The sequence below is a fragment of the Schistocerca serialis genome, chromosome 4 (assembly GCF_023864345.2).
Source record: "Schistocerca serialis cubense isolate TAMUIC-IGC-003099 chromosome 4, iqSchSeri2.2, whole genome shotgun sequence".
NCBI lineage: Eukaryota > Metazoa > Arthropoda > Insecta > Orthoptera > Acrididae > Schistocerca > Schistocerca serialis.
Window position 1 is genome coordinate 679,621,687 of NC_064641.1, and position 21,239 is coordinate 679,642,925.

Below are 21,239 nucleotides of genomic sequence, written 5' to 3' on the forward strand. Positions count from 1 at the left end.
ACATGTGGTTCCTGAAGAGGGGCAGCAGCCTTTTCAGTAGTTGCAGGGGCAATAGCCTGGATGACTTACTGAACTGGCCTTGTAACATTAACCAAAACGGCCTTGCTGTGCTGGTACTGCGAACGGCTGAAAGCAAGGGGAAATTACAGCCGTAATTTTTCCCGAGGACATGCAGCTTTACTGTATGATTAAATGATGATGGCGTCCTCTCGGGTAAAATATTCCTGAGGTAAAATAGTCCCCCATTCGGATCTCCGGGCGGGGACTACTCAAGAGGACGTCGTTATCAGGAGAAAGAAAACTGGCGTTCTACGGATCGGAACGTGGAATGTCAGATCCCTTAATCGGGCAGGTAAGTTAGAAAATTTAAAAAGGGAAATGGATAGGTTAAAGTTAGATATAGTGGGAATAAGTGAAGTTCGGTGGCAGGAGGAACAAGACTTTTGGTCAGGTGATTACAGGGTTATAAATACAAAATCAAATAGGGGTAATGCAGGAGCAGGTTTAATAATGAATAAAAAAATAGGAGTGCAGGTTAGCTACTACAAACAGCATAGTGAACGCATTATTGTGGCCAAGATATACACAAAGCCCATGCCTACTACAGTAGTACAAGTTTATATGCCAACTAGCTCTGCACATGATGAAGAAATTGATGAAATGTATGACGAGATAAAAGAAATTATTCAGGTAGTGAAGGGAGACGAAAATTTAATAGTCATGGGTGACTGGAATTCGTCAGTAGGAAAAGGGAGAGAAGGAAACATAGTAGGTGAATATGGATAGGGGGGAAGAAATGAAAGAGGAAGCCGCCTTGTAGAATTTTGCACAGAGCATAACTTAATCATAGCTAACACTTGGTTCAAGAATCGTAGAAGAAGGCTGTATACCTGGAAGAATCCTGGAGATACTAAAAGGTATCAGATAGATTATATAATGGTAAGACAGAGATTTAGGAACCAGGTTTTAAATTGTAAGACATTTCCAGGGGCAGATGTGGATTCTGACCACAATCTATTGGTTATGAACTGCAGATTGAAACTGAAGAAACCGCAAAAAGGTGGGAATTTAAGGAGATGGGACCTGGATAAACTGAAAGAACCAGAGATTGTAGAGAGTTTCAGGGAGAGCATAAGGGAACAATTGACAGGAACGGGGGAAAGAAATACAGTAGAAGAAGAATGGGTAGCTCTGAGGGATGAAGTAGTGAAGGCAGCAGAGGATCAAGTAGGTAAAAAGACGAGGGCTAATAGAAATCCTTGGGTAACAGAAGAAATATTGAATTTAATTGATGAAAGGAGAAAATATAAAAATGCAGTAAATGAAGCAGGCAAAAAGGAATACAAACGTCTCAAAAATGAGATCGACAGGAAGTGCAAAATGGCTAAGCAAGGATGGCTAGAGGACAAATGTAAGGATGTAGAGGCTTATCTCACTAGGGGTAAGATAGATACTGCCTACAGGAAAATTAAAGAGACGTTTGGAGAGAAGAGAACCACTTGTATGATTATCAAGAGCTCAGATGGCAACCCAGTTCTAAGGAAAGAAGGGAAGGCAGAAAGGTGGAAGGAGTATATAGAGGGTTTATACAAGGGCGATGTAATTGAGGACAATATTATGGAAATGGAAGACGATGTAGATGAAGATGAAATGGGAGATAAGATACTGCGTGAAGAGTTTGACAGAGCACTGAAAGACCTGAGTCGAAACAAGGCCCCGGGAGTAGACAACATTCCATTAGTACTACTGATGGCCTTGGGAGAGCCAGTCCTGACAAAACTCTACCATCTGGTGAGTATGAGACAGGCGAAATACCCACAGACTTCAAGAAGAATATAATAATTCCAATCCCAAAGAAAGCAGGTGTTGACAGATGTGAAAATTACCGAACTATCAGTTTAATAAACCACAGCTGCAAAATACTAACGCGAATTCTTTACAGACGAATGGAAAAACTGGTAGAAGCGGACCTCGGGGAAGATCTTCTAGTCAAGTTGTGCCACAAGCTCCTCTTCTCCCCAATTCTACTCAATACCTCCTCATTAGTTATGTGATCTACCCATCTAATCTTCAGCATTCTTCTGTAGCACCACATTTCGAAAGCTTCTGTTCTCTTCTTGTCTAAACTATTTATTGTCCACGTTTCACTTCCATACATGGCTACACTACATACAAATACTTTCAGAAACGACTTCCTGACATTCAAATCTATACTCGATGTTAACAAATTTTTCTTCTTCAGAAACGCTTTCCTTGCCATTGCCAGTCTACATTTTATATCCTCCCTACTTCGACCATCATCAGTTATTTTGCTCCGCAAATAGCAAAACTCTTTTACTACTTTAAGTGTCTCGTTTCTTAATCTAATTCCCTCAGCATCACCCGACTTAATTCGAATACATTCCATTATCCTCGTTTTTCTTTTGTTGATGTTCATCTTATATCCTCCTTTCAAGAAACTGTCCATTCCGTTCAACTGCTCTTCCAAGTCGTTTGCTGTCTCTGACAGAATTACAATGTCATCGGCGAACCTCAAAGTTTTTATTCTTCTCCATGGATTTTAATACCTACTCCGAACTTTTCTTTTGTTTCCTTTATTGCTTGCTCAATATACAGATTGAATAACATCAGGGATAGGCTACAACCCTGTCTCACTCCCTTCCCAACCACTGCTTCCCTTTCATACCCCTCGACTCTTCGGCCGAAGTGGCCGTGCGGTTAAAGGCGCTGCAGTCTGGAACCTCAAGACCGGTACGGTCGCAGGTTCGAATCCTGCCTCGGGCATGGATGTTTGTGATGTCCTTAGGTTAGTTAGGTTTAACTAGTTCTAAGTTCTAGGGGACTAATGACCTCAGCAGTTGAGTCCCATAGTGCTCAGAGCCAGCCCTCGACTCTTATAACTGCCATCTGGTTTCTGTACAAATTGTAAATAGCCTTTCGCTCCCTGTATTTTACCCCTGCCACCTTCCGAATTTGAAAGAGAGTATTCCAATCAACATTGTCAAAAGCTTTCTCCAAGTCTACAAACGCTGGAAACGTAGGTTTGCCTTTCCTTAATCTTTCTTCTAAGATAAGTCGTAGGGTCAGTATTGCCTCACGTGTTCCAACAATTTTACGGAATCCAAACTGATCTTCCCCGAGGTCGGCTTCTATCAGTTTTTCCATTCGTCTGTAAAGAATTCGCGTTAGTATTTTGCAGCTGTGGTTTATTAAACTGATAGTTCGGTAATTATCACATCTGTCAATACCTGATTTCTTTGGGATTGGAATTATTATATTCTTCTTGAAGTCTGAGGGTATTTCGCCTGTCTCATACATCTTGCTCACCAGATGGTAGAGTTTTGTCAGGACTGGCTCTCCCAAGGCTGTCAGTAGTTCTGATGGAATGTTGTGTATTCCGGGGGCCTTGTTTCGACTCAGGTCTTTCAGTGCTCTGTCAAACTCTTCACGCAGTATCTTATCTCCCATTTCATCTTCATCTACATCGTCTTCCATTTCCATAATATTGTCCTCAATTACATCGCCCTTGTATAAACCCTCTATATACTCCTTCCACCTTTCTGCCTTCCCTTCTTTCCTTAGAACTGGGTTGCCATCTGAGCTCTTGATAATCATACAAGTGGTTCTCTTCTCTCCAAACGTCTCTTTAATTTTCCTGTAGGCAGTATCTATCTTACCCCTAGTGAGATAAGCCTCTACATCCTTACATTTGTCCTCTAGCCATCCTTGCTTAGCCATTTTGCACTTCCTGTCGATCTCATTTTTGAGACGTTTGTATTCCTTTTTGCCTGCTTCATTTACTGCATTTTTATATTTTCTCCTTTCATCAATTAAATTCAATATTTCTTCTGTTACCCAAGGATTTCTATTAGCCCTCGTCTTTTTACCTACTTGATCCTCTGCTGCCTTCACTACTTCATCCCTCAGAGCTACCCATTCTTCTTCTACTGTATTTCTTTCCCCCGTTCCTGTCAATTGTTCCCTTATGCTCTTCCTGAAACTCTGTACAACCTCTGGTTCTTTCAGTTTATCCAGGTCCCATCTCCTCAAATTCCCACCTTTTTGCAGTTTCTTCAGTTTTAATCTGCAGTTCATAACCAATAGATTGTGGTCAGAGTCCACATCTGCCCCTGGATATGTCTTACAATTTAAAACCTGGTTCCTAAATCTCTGTCTTACCATTATATAATCTATCTGATACCTTTTAGTATCTCCAGGATTCTTCCAGGTATACAGCCTTCTTCTATGATTCTTGAACCAAGTGTTAGCAATGATTAAGTTATGCTCTGTGCAAAATTCTACAAGGCGGCTTCCTCTTTCATTTCTTCCCCCCTATCCATATTCACCTACTATGTTTCCTTCTCTCCCTTTTCCTACTGACGAATTCCAGTCACCCATGACTATTAAATTTTCGTCTCCCTTCACTACCTGAATAATTTCTTTTATCTCGTCATACATTTCATCAATTTCTTCATCATGTGCAGAGCTAGTTGGCATATAAACTTGTACTACTGTAGTAGGCATGGGCTTTGTGTATATCTTGGCCACAATAATGCGTTCACTATGCTGTTTGTAGTAGCTAACCTGCACTCCTATTTTTTTATTCATTATTAAACCTGCTCCTGCATTATCCCTATTTGATTTTGTATTTATAACCCTGTAATCACCTGACCAAAAGTCTTGTTCCTCCTGCCACCGAACTTCACTTATTCCCACTATATCTAACTTTAACCTATCCATTTCCCTTTTTAAATTTTCTAACCTACCTGCCCGATTAAGGGATCTGACATTCCACGCTCCGATCCGTAGAACGCCAGTTTTCTTTCTCCTGATAACGACGTCCTCTTGAGTAGTCCCCGCCCGGAGTTCCGAATGGGGGACTATTTTACCTCAGGAATATTTTACCCGAGAGGACGCCATCATCATTTAATCATACAGTAAAGCTGCATGTCGTCGGGAAAAATTACGGCTGTAGTTTCCCCTTGCTTTCAGCCGTTCGCAGTACCAGAACAGCAAGGCCATTTTGTTTAGTGTTACAGGGCCAGATCAGTCAATCATCCATACTGTTGCCCCTGCAACTACTGAAAAGGCTGCTGCCCCTCTTCAGGAACCACACGTTTGTCTGGCCTCTCAACAGATACCCCTCCGTTGTGGTTGCACCTACGGTACGGCTATCTGTAATTATTCATGTCAGGAGTCTTGATTATCCGAACCAATTAGGGGACATGAATGTGCGGAAAAACGGTTTATTCGAAAAACTGAACTGTTTGCCTTTATTTACCAATTTACTATTTAAAACTACATATATTTATAACAACATTAATCTCTTTTATTGTTACAGAGGCTAGTACAGTAGGAACATATGTAGTACAGCATCGGAAACAGAAATGCATTTTTCGTGTACAGTACATAAACATGGAATTAACGCTTTAAGAAAACTTTAATTTTGGTCTGTCTAAGCAAGCCCATCCACTTACGAGCAGCTAAGTGATTCACATTTTTGATGACAGCTATCTGCTACTGGTCACTCTCATCTTGAATTTCGTACAATCGCAAGGCAGTTTCTAAACAAGCAAAAGTTCAGAAGCAGCCGATAGATCTTCATTTTCTTTTTCTGGGCTGCTAGTTGATGAGATGCTTTGGGCGTCATCTTCACCAGGGACAAGGTTTACAATTTCGCAATCCTACATGATTTGTTGCCCTGGATCTGAGTCGTCGACACTCTTCCATTCTTGATCGTCTTTTTCCTGACATGCATGACAATCGAATTTTTTTAGCACACTGGGCATTTCGGACATATCATTCTTTCCGTCATTTTCAATTTGACCTGGGGAGTTTTGCTCTGGATCCAAAATTTTATTCCAGGCTTTTTTCCAATTCTGTTCCTTTACAATGTCCCATGCTGTTCCGATCATGTAGGACGCATCTTTCAAATCTATAATTTTATGATTTCTTAACAGAGTTTGTTCACCTTCTTCAACTTACGTGACAGATCATCTCTGTAACACCGTTCGGTAGTCTCAATAAAGCGTTGATCTATGGGCAGTAATAAGGAGGTTACTTAGGTCCTTACCACATTAAAGCGTGTGAGTAAGATATATCTATAAGTTAATAACATACACTGAGGCGACAAATGTCATGCGATATCTCGTAATATCGTGTGAGCCTCCTTTTGCCCGACGTAGTGCAGCAACTCGACATAGCATCGACTCAACAAGTCACCAGAAGTCTCCTGCAGAAATATTGAGCCATGCTGCCTCTGATTTCGAAAGTGGTGCCGGTGCAGGATTGTTTGCACGAACTGACCTCTCGATTGTGTTTCCCCGTGACATGACATCCGTGTTTGGGAACATGGAATCCATGAATGGCTGCAAATGGTCTCCAAATAGCCGAAGATAACCATTTCCAGTCAATGATCGGTTCAGTCGGACCAGAATACCCAGTCAGCCCCATGAAAGCACATCCCGCAAACTGGAGCCACCGACAGCTTTCACAGTGCCTTGTTGACAACTTGCGTTCATGGCTTGCATGGGTCTGCACCGCACTGGAATCCTACCTTCATCTCTTACCAATTGGAATCGGGAAACATCTGACCAGGTCGCAGTTTTCCAGCCGTCTAAGGTCGAACCAATATGGTCACGAGCCCAGGAGAGGCACTGCAGGTGACGTCGTTCTGTTAGCAAAAGCGCCGCGTCGAACGTCTGATGCCTCAGCACGTTAACGCCAAATTTCGCCGCACTGTCCTAAGGGATTCGTTCGTCGTACGTCCTACATTGATTTCTGCGGTTATTTCACGCAGTGTTGCTTGTCTGCTAACACCGACAACTCTATGCTAACGCTGCAAACACTGTCGGCCACTGCGTTGTCCGTGGCGAGAGGTAATGTCTGAAATTCGACATTCTCGGCACAGTATTAACACTGTGAATCTCGGAGTGTTGAACGCCCTAGTGATTTACGAAATGGGATGTTCCATTCGTCTAGCTCCAACTACCATTCCGCGTTCACCGTCCGTTAATTCCCGTCGTGCGAATCACGTCGGAAACGTTTTCACGTGAATCATCTGAGTACAAACGACAGCTCTGACGACGCACTGCCCTTTCATTCCTATTGTGTATGAGATACTATCGTCATCTGTGTATGCGAATATCGGTATCCCATGACTTTTGTCACCTCAGTATAGGTCTCTATGTGATATTGCTCATATGCTCGTGTGTTATTAGAAACTGGCACGTGACATGTGCTTCTTGTGGTGTCACCGCCAGACACCACACTTGCTAGGTGGTAGCCTTTAAATCGGCCACGGTCCGGTAGTATACGTCGAACCCGCGTGTCGCCACTGTCAGTGATTGCAGACCGAGCGACGCCACACGGCAGGTCTAGAGAGACTTCCTAGCACTCGCCCCAGTTGTACAGCCGACTTTGCTAGCGATGGTTCACTGACAAATTACGCTCTCATTTGCTGAGACGATAGTTAGCATAGCCTTCATGCTACGTCATTTGCTACGACCTAGCAAGGCGCCATTATCATTTGCTATTTATCTTGTGATGCATGTACCGTCAGACCGATGTTTACCAATTATGGATTAAAGTTAAGTATTCCAGAAGCTACGTACTTTTTTTACTAGACTGAACTCCTTTAACTGTTCCAGACCTCACGCCAGCCTGCGTGAGCTTAAACGCGTGCCTTTCGGCTTCCTCTCATAGTGGCTTGGCTGTCTTGCCAAGTCACAACACTTCTGTTGCGAATGAATGTTAACTTCACCCTCAAGTTAAACTATACGAATGGGTTCGACATGTTTTACAGTTTTTTCGTGGTATTTGGTACAGAGCATGCTGACGCTGAAGTGTGACGTGGACTAACAAATCTCATACAAACTTTTTCCGTCGAAAATAACAGCTTCGAGAAGTAATCCCTGTTACAGTAGCATGACCTGGAAACTTAGTCGCAATATTCTCCAAATTTTCTCCGAAGCGCCCTCCCCCTGCAGCTCCTAACGCAGATTTTCTATAAAATTCGGTTACCACGATATATCACCCACATTGGATGCATACTTTCAGCCATATAGGGTTTTTGACGACAGTAAATCCGCCGCTACCATTGGCGTCGAGCTTATTCTTGCGAGATATATTCCAATCTGAACGCAGTATTTCGCTTCTTGCTTCAGAAAATTTTCTGCTACAAGTAGTTTTAAAATGCGAAATGTGACATTGTGATTAAGTGGCTTAGTTGTTTCTAACGTGGGCACACAAGCCTGGAAGATTAGTTCAGAAGTGGCTACCCATCATCTCTCAACCATGAATTGCGAACTGTCAATTAAGTTTTATTATAACGAAACAGAATGTTACATGTGAGCACTGTAACTTACTATAAGCAAGTGAAGACTTCAGTGAGTGAGAGTAAATAACATATTTAGGTAATGAAATGAGCGTTATGCTTGTATATGTCAGTGTTGTTTCGACGCATTTTGGTGTAAAGAAATTATTTTCAATTTAAAGGCAGTTCTTTTTTCCGCACGAAAACAGTTGTAACACTAAATAAATGCGCTCCGTTCCCATTATATGTATGTCTAGTCTTCCATTTCTCCTTCAACGCCTCTTTCTGTGATGTTTTCGCGTATGTGCTTTACTTGCATTATTATTTTGTTGCAGCGTCTGTCTATTCACAGTACTGTTACTTATCTTACACCTTCCATTAATTTTGCACTTCTATTCTGAGTAATTTTTCACTTGCATTATCGGGTATGTCGGTTGCTGCAAAATTCACTGCCTCAGGATCGATATAATTTTCTGAGCACCTTGTCGTTAGACAGAACTAATTAGAGTACAGAATAATCTTTTTTCAACTTCTGATACCGGTCTGCACTCCACGAGGTGTTATCGCTAGTAGACATTTTTTTCACCTTTATGTTTTGCCTACCAAGGAAGAATGGGTTATACGTCCCATCGACAACAAGATCATCAAAGACGGAACAAAGGATGTGATAGTAACTTGAACATGCCCTCTTCAGGACCACCATTCCGGTATTCGCGTTAATCGATTTAGAGAAACCATAAAAAACGTAATTACAAATGCCCAGAAGGGGATTTTAACCCCGCTCTTCCCGAATGAGAATGTGCTAACCATTCCGCCACCTCGCCTTATCTCTCGTTTACTCTTAAAATAACCATTCTCTTCAATTACTTTTTTGTTTTGTTGGGGTAGAAGTATTTTTATAAGTCAAGCAAATGCCTTTATGTTCAAGAAGTGCGTTCCTCTTTCCTAAAATGCGGTGTACGTATTCTGTACACTAGGTAACTGCTCGACTATAATCTACAGATCAGCAACGTTTAGTCGTTTCATGATGCTTGTACGGTCTGAGATGGAATTAAATGTATTTTCAGTACATGACAGAGATCGAAGTTGCTTAACAACTCTGTCACAAGTGCCGTTTGTGCTTGTGTTTTGTATTTTTCCTGACCTAGATTTTAGATATGGTGGAACTGTGGTCACTTCTGTAGATGACAGCACGCATGTGTTGCATCCTAAAGGCACTGCCAAGCGACCGGTGAGTACGCAATGTGCACTGATTCTATTGTAGTATTGTACCATATATACAGGGTGTTTCACTAAATGTGTTTGCCTCTGTAAGTTACGAATTAATGGGCGACGAAAATATTTGCTGCGGTATGTCACCATAAGAAACGTTACACTGCCTGCGGAGCTATGAATATAGTTTATTGTGTTATTATCCAAAGAGTTACAGCAAAATTATACAATTTTTAAATGGAACAATAGTTGTGTCTATTATGCACTAGAATCAGTAACACCATCTGTTTATACATCAATTTAAATTACATTCCTATCACCTTTAGTTTGGGAGCTACAACTCTTCAAAGTTTCAGGGGCAGATACCACAAACGCTGCGCATAACGCAATGCGCCTTCTAAATGTGGTGCGGCCGAGTTGTAACGTCGCCGGTGTCGCGGAGCGAGAAGCTTCCTCGATGCGCTGTTAGAATGCCGCACACGGCCGTATACCCGACAGTTCGAGCCACACAAACAAATGGGGCTCAATATACCACAGTTACTGGCATCTGATGAAGATTGCATACACGAACAACGTTGACATGTTGCTGATGCTCGGCGAGTGCCGACACGATGCCACTGAAGCGGCCATGGCGTACGCCGTGAGATATCCTAAGCGAAGAGAACAGGCAGCTTTGTAATGCGCCGCATTAACAGACGAAGAACTGCAAGAAGTGAGAAGACGGAGGTGTTTGTTTTAGCTGCAGTACACCACGATCCTCATGTCAGCTTACGAGCCGTTACTGTAGTCGCCGGTGTCAGTCTCACATCTGTGTGGCGCATAGTACACGGTCAAAGGTTTCACCCGTACTGCCTGTCACTGACCCAGCAGCTGCATGGGAACAATTTCCGTGCGAGAGCTACATTCTGTGAATGGGCCATGCGTAATTTCACGCTGGAGTCTTTACAAGGTGTTATGTCCTCTGATGAGTCCACGTTCACAAATTATGGTGCAGTGAGTCGCCATAACTTGCACTACTGAGCCGTAGACAATCCTCGGTGGGTCCGACCTGTCGACCGTCTACGTAGGTGGTCTATTAATGTATGGTGTGGAATCCTTGGGCATGAATTCATCGGTCCACACTGCTTCCCAGGTACACTGACAGCTGAGTTATATCGCGCGTTTATAGTCGACAGTTTGGGTGGTCTCCTTGAAACATGTGTGTCTACACACGAGTATCCATATGTGGATTCAGCACGGTGGTCACACAGCCCATTCTGCGCGTGCTGTTGTGGAAGAACTAAACAACAGGTTTGCAGGAAGGTGGTTGGGGCGCCATGGTCCTCATTCACTGCCCGCAAGGTGCCCGATTTAACACCATTAGATTCATTTTTGGGGGGATATCTAAAGGGTCGTGTTTATGTCACTGAGCCCACATCCCCAGATGATCTGAAACGGCGCATCGAGGACGCATGTTGCTCCGTGACACCGGCGATGTTACATCTCGTCCGCAGATCCTTTAGAAGGCGCATTGCATTGTGCATTCAGGAACATGGACACACATGTGAACATCTCATTTAAATCAACTCCCCACCGCCAGAACATCCATCACCCACCACACAGCCATGTATTATGTACAGCGTGTGGTATCAGCCCCTGAAACTTTAAAGGGTTGTAGCTCCCAGACTAAAAGTGATAGGAATGTAATTTAAATTGATCTATACACAGTTGGTGTTACTGATTCCAGTGCATGATAGAAACAACTATTGTTCTATTTAAGAAATTGTATCTTTTTGCTGTAACTCTTTGGATAATGCCACTATGAACTAAGTTCATAGCTCCACAGACAGTGTAACGTTTCTTATAGTGACCTTCCACAATAAATATTTCCGTCGCCTGTTACTTCGTAACTAAAGAGGCAAACACATTTAGTGAAACACCGTGTATATTAACTGCATGTTTTAATATTAGTGTATTAAGAAAATGTTGATAACTTCGATAAAGCTTGGCCAAAGTCACTTATTTTAGAATTTTTTTCTTGAGTTAACATACATCAGTCATTTACAAAACATTCAGTCTGTTTGTTTCCTTCAGCTTAATGATGATAATATGAAAGCATTTGGCATAGGCTGCCCTGCATTACAGTTATGTTATGTGGGAACAGAATCAGCTTGGGTAATCGACATACCTTGCAGTGCAGACTACATCTCAGAGGCAAGAAATAGTGTTTACAGTCCAGAGGTATGGGCCACCTTACACAACAGATGTGTTGTGTTGGAGGAGTGTCGGTGTACCTTATCGATCTGCTTTGCAGGGCAACCTACATGTCAGGGACAAAAGAAAGCATTACAGTGTAGTGGAAGTGGCTTTCAGGGTTTAGATGTGTGTATAGGCTTGGCAGGGGGATGGTTGACATAGAGGGGAGGCAGGAGGGTGTGGATTGGGATAGAGAAGGGAGGAAGAGATGGACAAGGAGAGGGAGAGGAGGAGATGTGCAGAGAGGTGGGTGTTGGACACAAAAAAGGGGATAGGGGGAGATGGTTAGGGGAAGATGGCGAGGCAGACTGTGATGGACAGAGAAAAGGGGTTTTGTAGGAGATGGGCAGACAGAGGGGCAGAGGGGAGGCAGGGAGGATTGACACACACACACACACACACACACACACACACACACACACACACACACACACAGAGAGAGAGAGAGAGAGAGAGGGAGGGAGGTGAGGATGTGATATAGAGAGAGGACAACAGTGAGCTGGTGAGCTGCACAGTGCACAGAGAGAATGGGGAGGAGTAAATAGACAGAGAGAGGGATGTGGAGAGTACAACAGAAAGAGGGATGGAGGAGATTGTCAGAGAGAGGAGGAGGAAGGGGAGATGGAGGAGGCAGGGGGAAGGTACAGAGGGCTAGTGAGTGAGTGGAAAACAAAGACGGGGCGGAGGAGATGGACAGAGGAGGGGGTAGTGTTGTAAGGGGAGGAATGCGTTGTTGGCGAGAGGTGGGAAGAGATGGGCAAAGAGAGAAGGAAGAAAGGGAGAACAGAGGGAGTGGGGAGGAGGAAATGGACATATACAGGTGCGAGGACAAGGTAGGGAGAGAGATGGGAGTAGGAAGAGGTGTACACAAGGGGGGGGGGGGGGGAGGAGATGTTTGTCGAACGCGTTCGTGAGTGCAGCCATGGGGAAAAGGCTAGTCGAATATATGAAGTTGCATATGAAATCGTTATTCAAATAGGCCATTATTAATTTTGAGTGCAATCTACTGACAATGTGATACATAGCTGAAAGTGGGTTACTGTTGAGTAAGGACACTGCAAGTCAAATTATGACAATCATCATTAGCAGATGACTTGTAGAGTTTCGAAATCTATATTATTGTGTAGAGTAGAAATTGCAGAAATTGTGACTGCTGCCTCTATCGCTAGGAGAAAATATTCATGTAACCCATACATTATGATATCTTTAGTTACAACTTTCTTTAGTGTAAAATTATTGCATGTGACCGGAAGTGGAGAATCAGTTTGACTCCTTATTCTGGAACATTGTGTCAGTCGTTACCGATTTAGAAGTTGCCTAACCGTTCCACATCTATAGATGAGTTGAAAGATTTTTTCTTTCACACATCAACATATGTGATCTTTCCACTGGTGTCGGATTTACATGAAAGGTATAAAAGAGTGCAAGATCACAACTGGAAACGAGATTAGTCCTGGAAAACGTAAAGACTTGCACCAACTTTGAGGCTGGCCTGTGTGGCCGATCGGTTCTAGGCGCTTCAGTCTGGAACCGCACGACCGCTACGGTCGCAGGTTCGAATCCTGCCTCGGGCATGGATGTGTGTGATGTCCTTAGGTTAGTTAGGTTTAAGTAGTTCTAAGTTCTAGGGGACTGATGACCTCCAATGTTAAGTCCCATAGTGCTCAGAGCCATTTTTTTGAACCAACTTTGAATTTGCTGTGATAAATGGCAGCTATTATTACACGTGGATATCTGCAAGATAATACGCATAACGAAGAGAAAGATTCGATAATTTCGGATTAGAGGTTTAGTGGTAGGCATCTGGAGCACTTCACATGCAACTATTACGGGCGATGATCCTAAAGCGGAGGTAATGATTACGTGTGTTATCTTTGGATGAAGTCCCCTTGTTGCTGATTTTTGAAATGCTAATTTTATCATTGTAATCGTACCAACTGAAATGGTTCCAACCATCTTAAGGGGAAATTTAACAGATCCTTCTTTCATTCAGTGGTTTTTTATGGCGTAGAATGTTGGGCAGCAACGACAAAACATGTAAAAATGCTGCTTGGAGACGAAAATGTTCAGTCGTTACGCGGATGTAACAAGGGTGAATCACGATAAAATGAACATGTAAAGGAACGAATGAGAGTGACAAAATTAAAATGTACAAATGTGTGTGAATTCCTAAGGGATCAAACTGCTGAGGTCATCGGTCCCTAGGCTTACACAATACTTAAACTAACTTATGCTAAGAACAACACACACACACACACACACACACACACACACACACACACACACACACATTTCCGAGGGAGGACTCGAACCTCCGGCGGGAGGGGCCGCGCAGTCCGTGACATGGCGCCTCGAACCGCACGGCCACTCCGCGCGGTGAGAGTGATAAGAATCATCACCAAATTAAGAACAACACACCTCAGTTGTTATGGGGACATCACCAGAAGTGACGGAATTCGCTGCCTTAAACCCCTGGTAGCGCTTGCTCTGCAGGAAGTTGCGACGGCAAACAATCAAACCAGAGACTTCGCATAAATGTGAGAGACACGTCATGAAATTCGAATGTAACGCTGATGAAGTGAGATTCAGACTACACTTAAGGCAGTGATTTTTATTAACTATTTCTGTTATTGAGCAGTTTGTACCCTGAATGTGATGAAAATCTTGTTTTTATAGAAGTTTTGTTTGTTATCGTTCTGAAACAACCATCACTACAGCACAGCTATAGACAGGGTGGTTGAACTAGCTCTACCTAGGAATTTTATGAAGGCTGCAACACCTTCGAATACCACATGTGAGATTTTCATATTCTCTCACTTGCTATATGCAACTATTAGTGGTACAGAAAAAAATTGATCAGGACCTATTGTAAAAAATTTAGTATAGTTGAATTTTATACTGGGATACGTTTTCGTTAGAGGCCATAGTTCTCGAATTATTCAAGAAAAATTTACAAAAGTGACCATCAAACGCGTTTTTGTTGAATAACTCCAGCGAAAACGAACACCATTACAAAATTTAACTACATTCAGTTTCATTCTAAAAGGTCCTGTTCATTTTCTCTGTAGTACCAATAGTTTGTGCTTAGCAAGTGAGAGTATGTGAAATTTCGCGCGTGGTTTTTGAAGGCGCTGTGCGTTGCATAAAACCGATAGGTGCAGCCAGTTGATTCCCCCCATATATGATGTTGCTGGCCTCGAACACATAGCACTTAATAGGAACGTAGTTTTCTGAAGATGGATGAAATTATTCGTTTTTGTAAATTATTACAACAGATTTTTAATTTTTTTTCCTTTAATGGTGAGTAAGGGAATTACAACGTGACAGATTATGACCAAAGTAGAATGGATATAAAATGCACACTGACAGTAGTAAGAAAAGCGATCCTCAAAACAAGAAAGTTGTTATCTAATATAAATGTAAGTGCTTGAAAGTCTTCTGTGAGAGTGTTTGTCTGGGGTTTAGCCTTGTACGGAAGTGGACGATAAACAGTTCAGGCAGGAATGGAATAGAAGCTGTTTAAATATGGCGCTACAGGAGAACATTGAAAATTAAATTAATAGATGAAGAAGAATATACGATGGGCGTTCAGTAACTAATGCAGCATATTTTTTTCTCGGCCAATTTCCGTAAAAAAAAATGGTTCAAATGGCTCTGAGCACTATGGGACTCAACTGCCGGCCGAAGTGGCCGAGCGGTTCTAGGCGCTAGAGTCTGGAACTGCGCTGCTGCTACGGTCGCAGGTTCGAATCCTGCCTCGGGCATGGATGTGTGTGATGTCCTTAGGTTAGTTAGGTTTAACTAGTTCTAAGTTCTAGGGGACTAATGACCTCAGAAGTTAAGTCCCTTAGTGCTCAGAGCCATTTGAACCATTTTTGAACTCAACTTCTGAGGTTATCAGTCCCCTAGAACTTAGAACTAGTTAAACCTAACTAACCTAAGGACATCACACACATCCATGCCCGAGACAGGATTCGAACCTGCGACCGTAGCGATCGCGTGGTTCCAGACTGTAGCACCTAGAACCGCTCGGCCACTCCAGCCGGCCGTAAAAAAACCGAATGTGTTATGGGACATCGTGAGATACTCCCACATCAGCCCATATTGTTTCATGAATTTCCGATAAGTGGTGGCGCTATACGTAGCCTTAAGAATGGTGTCTGGAACGGAGGTGTGTTCCAGGCTGAGAGCTGTCATTGATTTGTTTTGGCATTCATAGGCGCCTGTGGAATGTCTATGGAGACCTACCAGTGAACAAAAGCACGACGAGTCGGTGTGCGAAGTGTGTGTACTTGTAATATTCGCAACAAGGGCGAGCAAACCTGTCCGATCTCCCACGTGTCGGTCGGACGCACACAACTGAGACTCTTGCAATGTTCGAACGTGCGTACACTCTCATTCGACGTGATCGACGGATCATAATCAAACACCTCACCGTTTAATTGGACGTCTCTGTTGGTAGTGCTGCGCACTGGAGAGGAGCTCAAAAAACTTTGCTGGACCGTTCTTTCACACCCACCCCACTAGAGCCAGCATCTCGCGCCTTCCGACTTCCATCTGTTTGGCACAATGAGGATGCACTCCACAGGAAACAATACGTGGATCACGGGGAGGTTATTGATGCAGCAAGACGTTGGCTCCGAAGTTGACCAGTGGAGTGGTACCAACGGGCCATAAGTCCCTCCAAGTAAGGTGGCTTAAGCCCCTCACATTGAACGTATATAATATTAAAAAAACAGCGTTTCGTAGCCAAAAGAGTGAGAAATAATATGGCACATTGGAATCCTCAATAAAACCAACCCGCTTTCCGGAAAAAGTTTTGCATTATTTATTAAACGCCCCTCGCCCCTCATAATTGTGGAAAAAAGAAGTTTATTGTAGAACTTGACTAAAGGGAGGGATTAGTTTACGTGACACAGCATAGGGCTTCAAGGAACCATCAGTATGGTAATGGCGGGAAATGTAGGGGTGAACATTGTAGAGGGAGACGAAGACTTGATTGCTGTAAGGTTTAAATTGGTGTAGATTGCTGGGTTATGCAGAGGTGAAGAGGCTTGTAGAAGACAGAGTAGCGCGAAGCACTACGCCAAACCAGACTTAGGGCAGAAGGCGGCAGAAGTAACAACAATCACCATCTTCATTTTTTACTACTCGTTCACGTTTTCGAATGTTCTGTCATAATGCCTCCAAACACTTCAACTTTTTCGAAAACACATTGTAATCCACTGGTTTTTGTTAATTAAAACAGATTGCAGATGTGACATTGCACAGTGTGTGGTCGGGGCGCGTCGTGTGTAGACTAGATGTAACCGAAGCACAGTTGACGTGGTACATGGAACGTGGCTCAGCATGTACGGCGACATAACAACAACACGCGACATAATCAGTGTGAGAATCACGTCCAGCTGTGTTTCGTGCCCTTTTTCCTTTTTTAGTTCATCATACTGGTTGCTGGCTGGCTCCTGCTAATCTCCGCTATTCGGCCGGACAGAATTTGAAATACAAATTAAGCAGTTTTTGTGCGTCGCTTGTTATATTAAAATTACGAGGCGAAAAACCGTTAAATATAATGCCTCATATTCTAGCGAGCGTTGTTGTTCTAAGCCATAACTAAGCTGGGCTGTTCAGATTAATTCATACACGTCTGGCCATCTGCGATTGTGCTGTTAATGTGGTCCTTTGTTCGTGGTCATCGTTAGAGTAACAATTGTCATGATGATGTCAGTCTGTACGGAATAAGCTTCTAGCAGTGGAGATGTGATTTTCGATCATGGGTGGGTTATGTAGTTCAGGAGAACTAAACAGGAAAAGTTACGTGACATGGGGGAAACAGGACAATTTGAAACTTCGAAAAATCGGATGAAGCTGGGGACAAAGCAAAGCAGACATGTATGCTTCGTCGTGTACGGCTATAGGATGATAGATTGTAGCTAATAGATGAAAAATACTATCGATATCCAACTTGCATAAACCGAGTTAAAATTCTCGAGCTTTCGACAGCTGTACTGCCATCGTTGTCATAGTTGAACCACTGGCTTCAGGAAACAGACATCCTCTTCATATGTGTTAATTACACATGAAGAGGATACGTAGCAATTCCAAAAGTTAGTAGTTTCAACTCCTGGAGACGATGGCGGTGAGGCCGGCCGAGGTGGCCGAGCGGTTCTAGGCGCTACCGTCTGGAACCGCGCGACCGCTACGGTCGCAGGTTCAAATCCTGCCTCGGTCATGGATGTGTGTGATGTCCTTAGGTTAGTTACGTTTAATTAGTTCTAAGTTCTAGGGGACTGATGACCTTAGAAGTTAAGTCCCATAGGGCTCAGAGCCATTTGAACCATTTGACGGCGGTGAAAGGTGTCGCAATCTCAAGAATTTTAATTAGGTTTACATGGCTTGCAAACCAAGAATATTTTCTTCAGTCATGCCACTGCTAAAAATTCAGGGGTACAGTAGCGGTTGGTTTTCTGCAACACTGAAGGGAACCTATTTCTAGCTTACGCTGTCATATATATTGGTAATATCATGTAAAGCAGACGTATTGTGGCAATCATTTGGTGCTCGAAAAGGTGGATTACCTCCAAAGTTTTCCGGAAGTTTTGAAAATTGGTATTTCTATTGATTTTTAAGTGCTGATTTCGCATTTTCACTTAGCCACCTCTTATCTTTGCCGCTCGTGGCAGCGTATTTTAAAGATGACACCCCCAAAGCAGTTTTTTGACAATGTCTCCTTCTGCATCGTTTTACGGTGAAAACAGTTATGTAATAAATAGACTAGAGAAAATTTTCTTTCATTTATGTGGTAAACTTTTTTTTTACCGTAGCTTTAAAGTGACGTGCCGCAGGTAGAAAAGGACGCCACACCTCGGCATTGGGGATCCCCCTTCTACGGAACATCTAGTGACAGAGCTCAAACATTGTGCGTGAATCGTCAGTACCAGTCTATCGTTCTATAATATCGTTCGCATTTTTAAACATATGGCTTGTAAAGAAATGAATTGTTTTATATCTCAAAATCCATTAAAAGGAAATGAGGCAACTGAATTGAAGGGAAAAAGAATTGGAGACGTCTCGTATGGCAAGTGTTCGAAAGAAAGGACAACAAGTGCAAACTCTTGGAGGGACAGAGATCGATAGTAGTTCACAATGTGTGTCGAAAACGCTACAGTAATGAGAGATTAATCTCTACATGAGATGAACAAATAGAGAAAGTGTATGAGGATATTGAAAGGGTAATGCAGTATGTAAAGGGGGACGAAAATCTAATAGTCATGGGCGACTGGAATGCAGTTGTAGGGGAAGGAGTAGAAGAAAAGGTTACAGGAGAATATGGGCTTGGGACAAGGAATGAAAGAGGAGAAAGACTAATTGAGTTCTGTAACAAGTTTCAGCTAGTAATAGCGAATACCCTGCTCAAGAATCACAAGAGGAGGGGGTATACTTGGAAAAGGCCGGGAGATACGGGAAGATTTCAATTAGATTACATCATGGTCATACAGAGATTCCGAAATCAGATACTGGATTGTAAGGCGTACCCAGGAGCAGATATAGACTCAGATCACAATATAGTAGTGATGAAGAGTAGGCTGAAGTTCAAGACATTAATCAGGAAGAATCAATACGCAAAGAAGTGGGATACGGAAGTACTAAGGAATGACGAGATACATTTGAAGTTCTCTAACTCTATAGATACAGCAATAAGGAATAGCGCAGTAGGCAGTACAGTTGAAGAGGAATGGACATCTCTAAAAAGGGCCATCACAGAAGTTGGGAAGGAAAACATAGGTACAAATAAGGTAGCTGCGAAGAAACCATGGGTAACAGAAGAAATGCTTCAGTTGATTGATGAAAGGAGGAAGTACAAACATGTTCCGGGAAAATCAGGAATACAGAAATACAAGTCGCTGAGGAATGAAATAAATAGGAAGTGCAGGGAAGCTAAGACGAAATGGCTGCAGGAAAAATGTGAAGACATCGAAAAAGATATGATTGTCGGAAGGACAGACTCAGCATACAGGAAAGTCAAAACAACCTTTGGTGACATTAAAAGCAACGGTGGTAACATTAAGAGTGCAACGGGAATTCCACTGTTAAATGCAGAGGAGAGAGCAGATAGGTGGAAAGAATACATTGAAAGCCTCTATGAGGGTGAAGATTTGTCTGACGTGATAGAAGAAGAAACAGGAGTCGATTTAGAAGAGATAGGTGATCCAGTATTAGAATCGGAATTTAAAAGAGCTTTGGAGGGCTTACGGTCAAATAAGGCAGAAGGGATAGATAACATTCCATCAGAATTTCTAAAATCATTGGGGGAAGTGGCAGCAAAACGACTATTCACGTTGGTGTGCAGAATATATGAGTCTGGCGATATACCATCTGACTTTCGGAAAAGCGTCATCCACACAATTCCGAAGACGGCAAGAGCTGACAAGTGCGAGAATTATCGCACAATCAGCTTAACAGCTCATGCATCGAAGCTGCTTACAAGAGTGATATACAGAAGAATGGAAAAGAAAATTGAGAATGCGCTAGGTGACGATCAGTTTGGCTGTAGGAAAAGTAAAGGGACGAGAGAGGCAATTCTGACGTTACGGCTAATAATGGAAGCAAGGCTAAAGAAAAATCAAGACACTTTCATAGGATTTGTCGACCTGGAAAAAGCGTTCGACAATAGAAAATGGTGCAAGCTGTTCGAGATTATGAAAAAAGTATTGGTAAGCTATAGGGAGAGACGTGTCATATACAATATGTACAACAACCAAGAGGGAATAATAAGAGTGGACGATCAAGAACGAAGTGCTCGTATTAAGAAGGGTGTAAGACAAGGCTGTAGCCTTTCGCCCCTACTCTTCAATCAGTACATCGAAGAAGCAATGATGGAAATAAAAGAAAGGTTCAGAAGTGGAATTAAAATACAAGGTGAAAGGATATCAATAATACGATTCGCTGATGACATCGCTATCTTGAGTGAAAGTGAAGAAGAATTAAATGATCTGCTGAACGGAATGAACAGTCTAATGAGTAGACAGTATGGTTTGAGAGTAAATCGGAGAAAGACGAAGGTAGTGAGAAGTAGTAGAAATGAGAACAGCGAGAAACTTAACATCAGGATTGATGGTCACGAAGTCAATGAAGTTAAGGAATTCTGCTACCTAGGCAGTAAAATAACCAATGACGGACGGAGCAAGGAGGACATCAAAAGCAGACTCACTATGGCAAAAAAGACATTTCTGGCCAAGAGAAGTCTACTAATATCAAATACCGGCCTTAATTTGAGGAAGAAATTTCTGAGGATGTACGTCTGGAGTACAGCATTGTATGGTAGTGAAACATGGACTGTGGGAAAACCGGAACAGAAGAGAATTGAAGCATTTGAGATGTGGTGCTATAGACGAATGTTGAAACTTAGGTGGACTGATAAGGTAAGGAATGAGGAGGTTCTACGCAGAATCGGAGAGGAAAGGAATATGTGGAAAACACT

The 21,239-nt window shown here is 42.7% G+C and overlaps 1 protein-coding gene across 6 annotated transcripts in view; it reads left to right on the plus strand.

Annotated features, from left to right (window-relative positions):
* The window catches only part of LOC126473165 (DNA ligase 3), a 651,156-nt gene that overhangs the window by 569,691 nt on the left and 60,226 nt on the right, over nt 1-21,239 (plus strand). For all 6 annotated transcript variants that reach the window (XM_050100039.1, XM_050100044.1, XM_050100043.1 and 3 more), the window contains one exon: nt 9,470-9,545. In XM_050100039.1, coding sequence (XP_049955996.1) covers nt 9,470-9,545 — 76 coding nt within the window. The remainder of the gene's footprint in view (nt 1-9,469; nt 9,546-21,239) is intronic.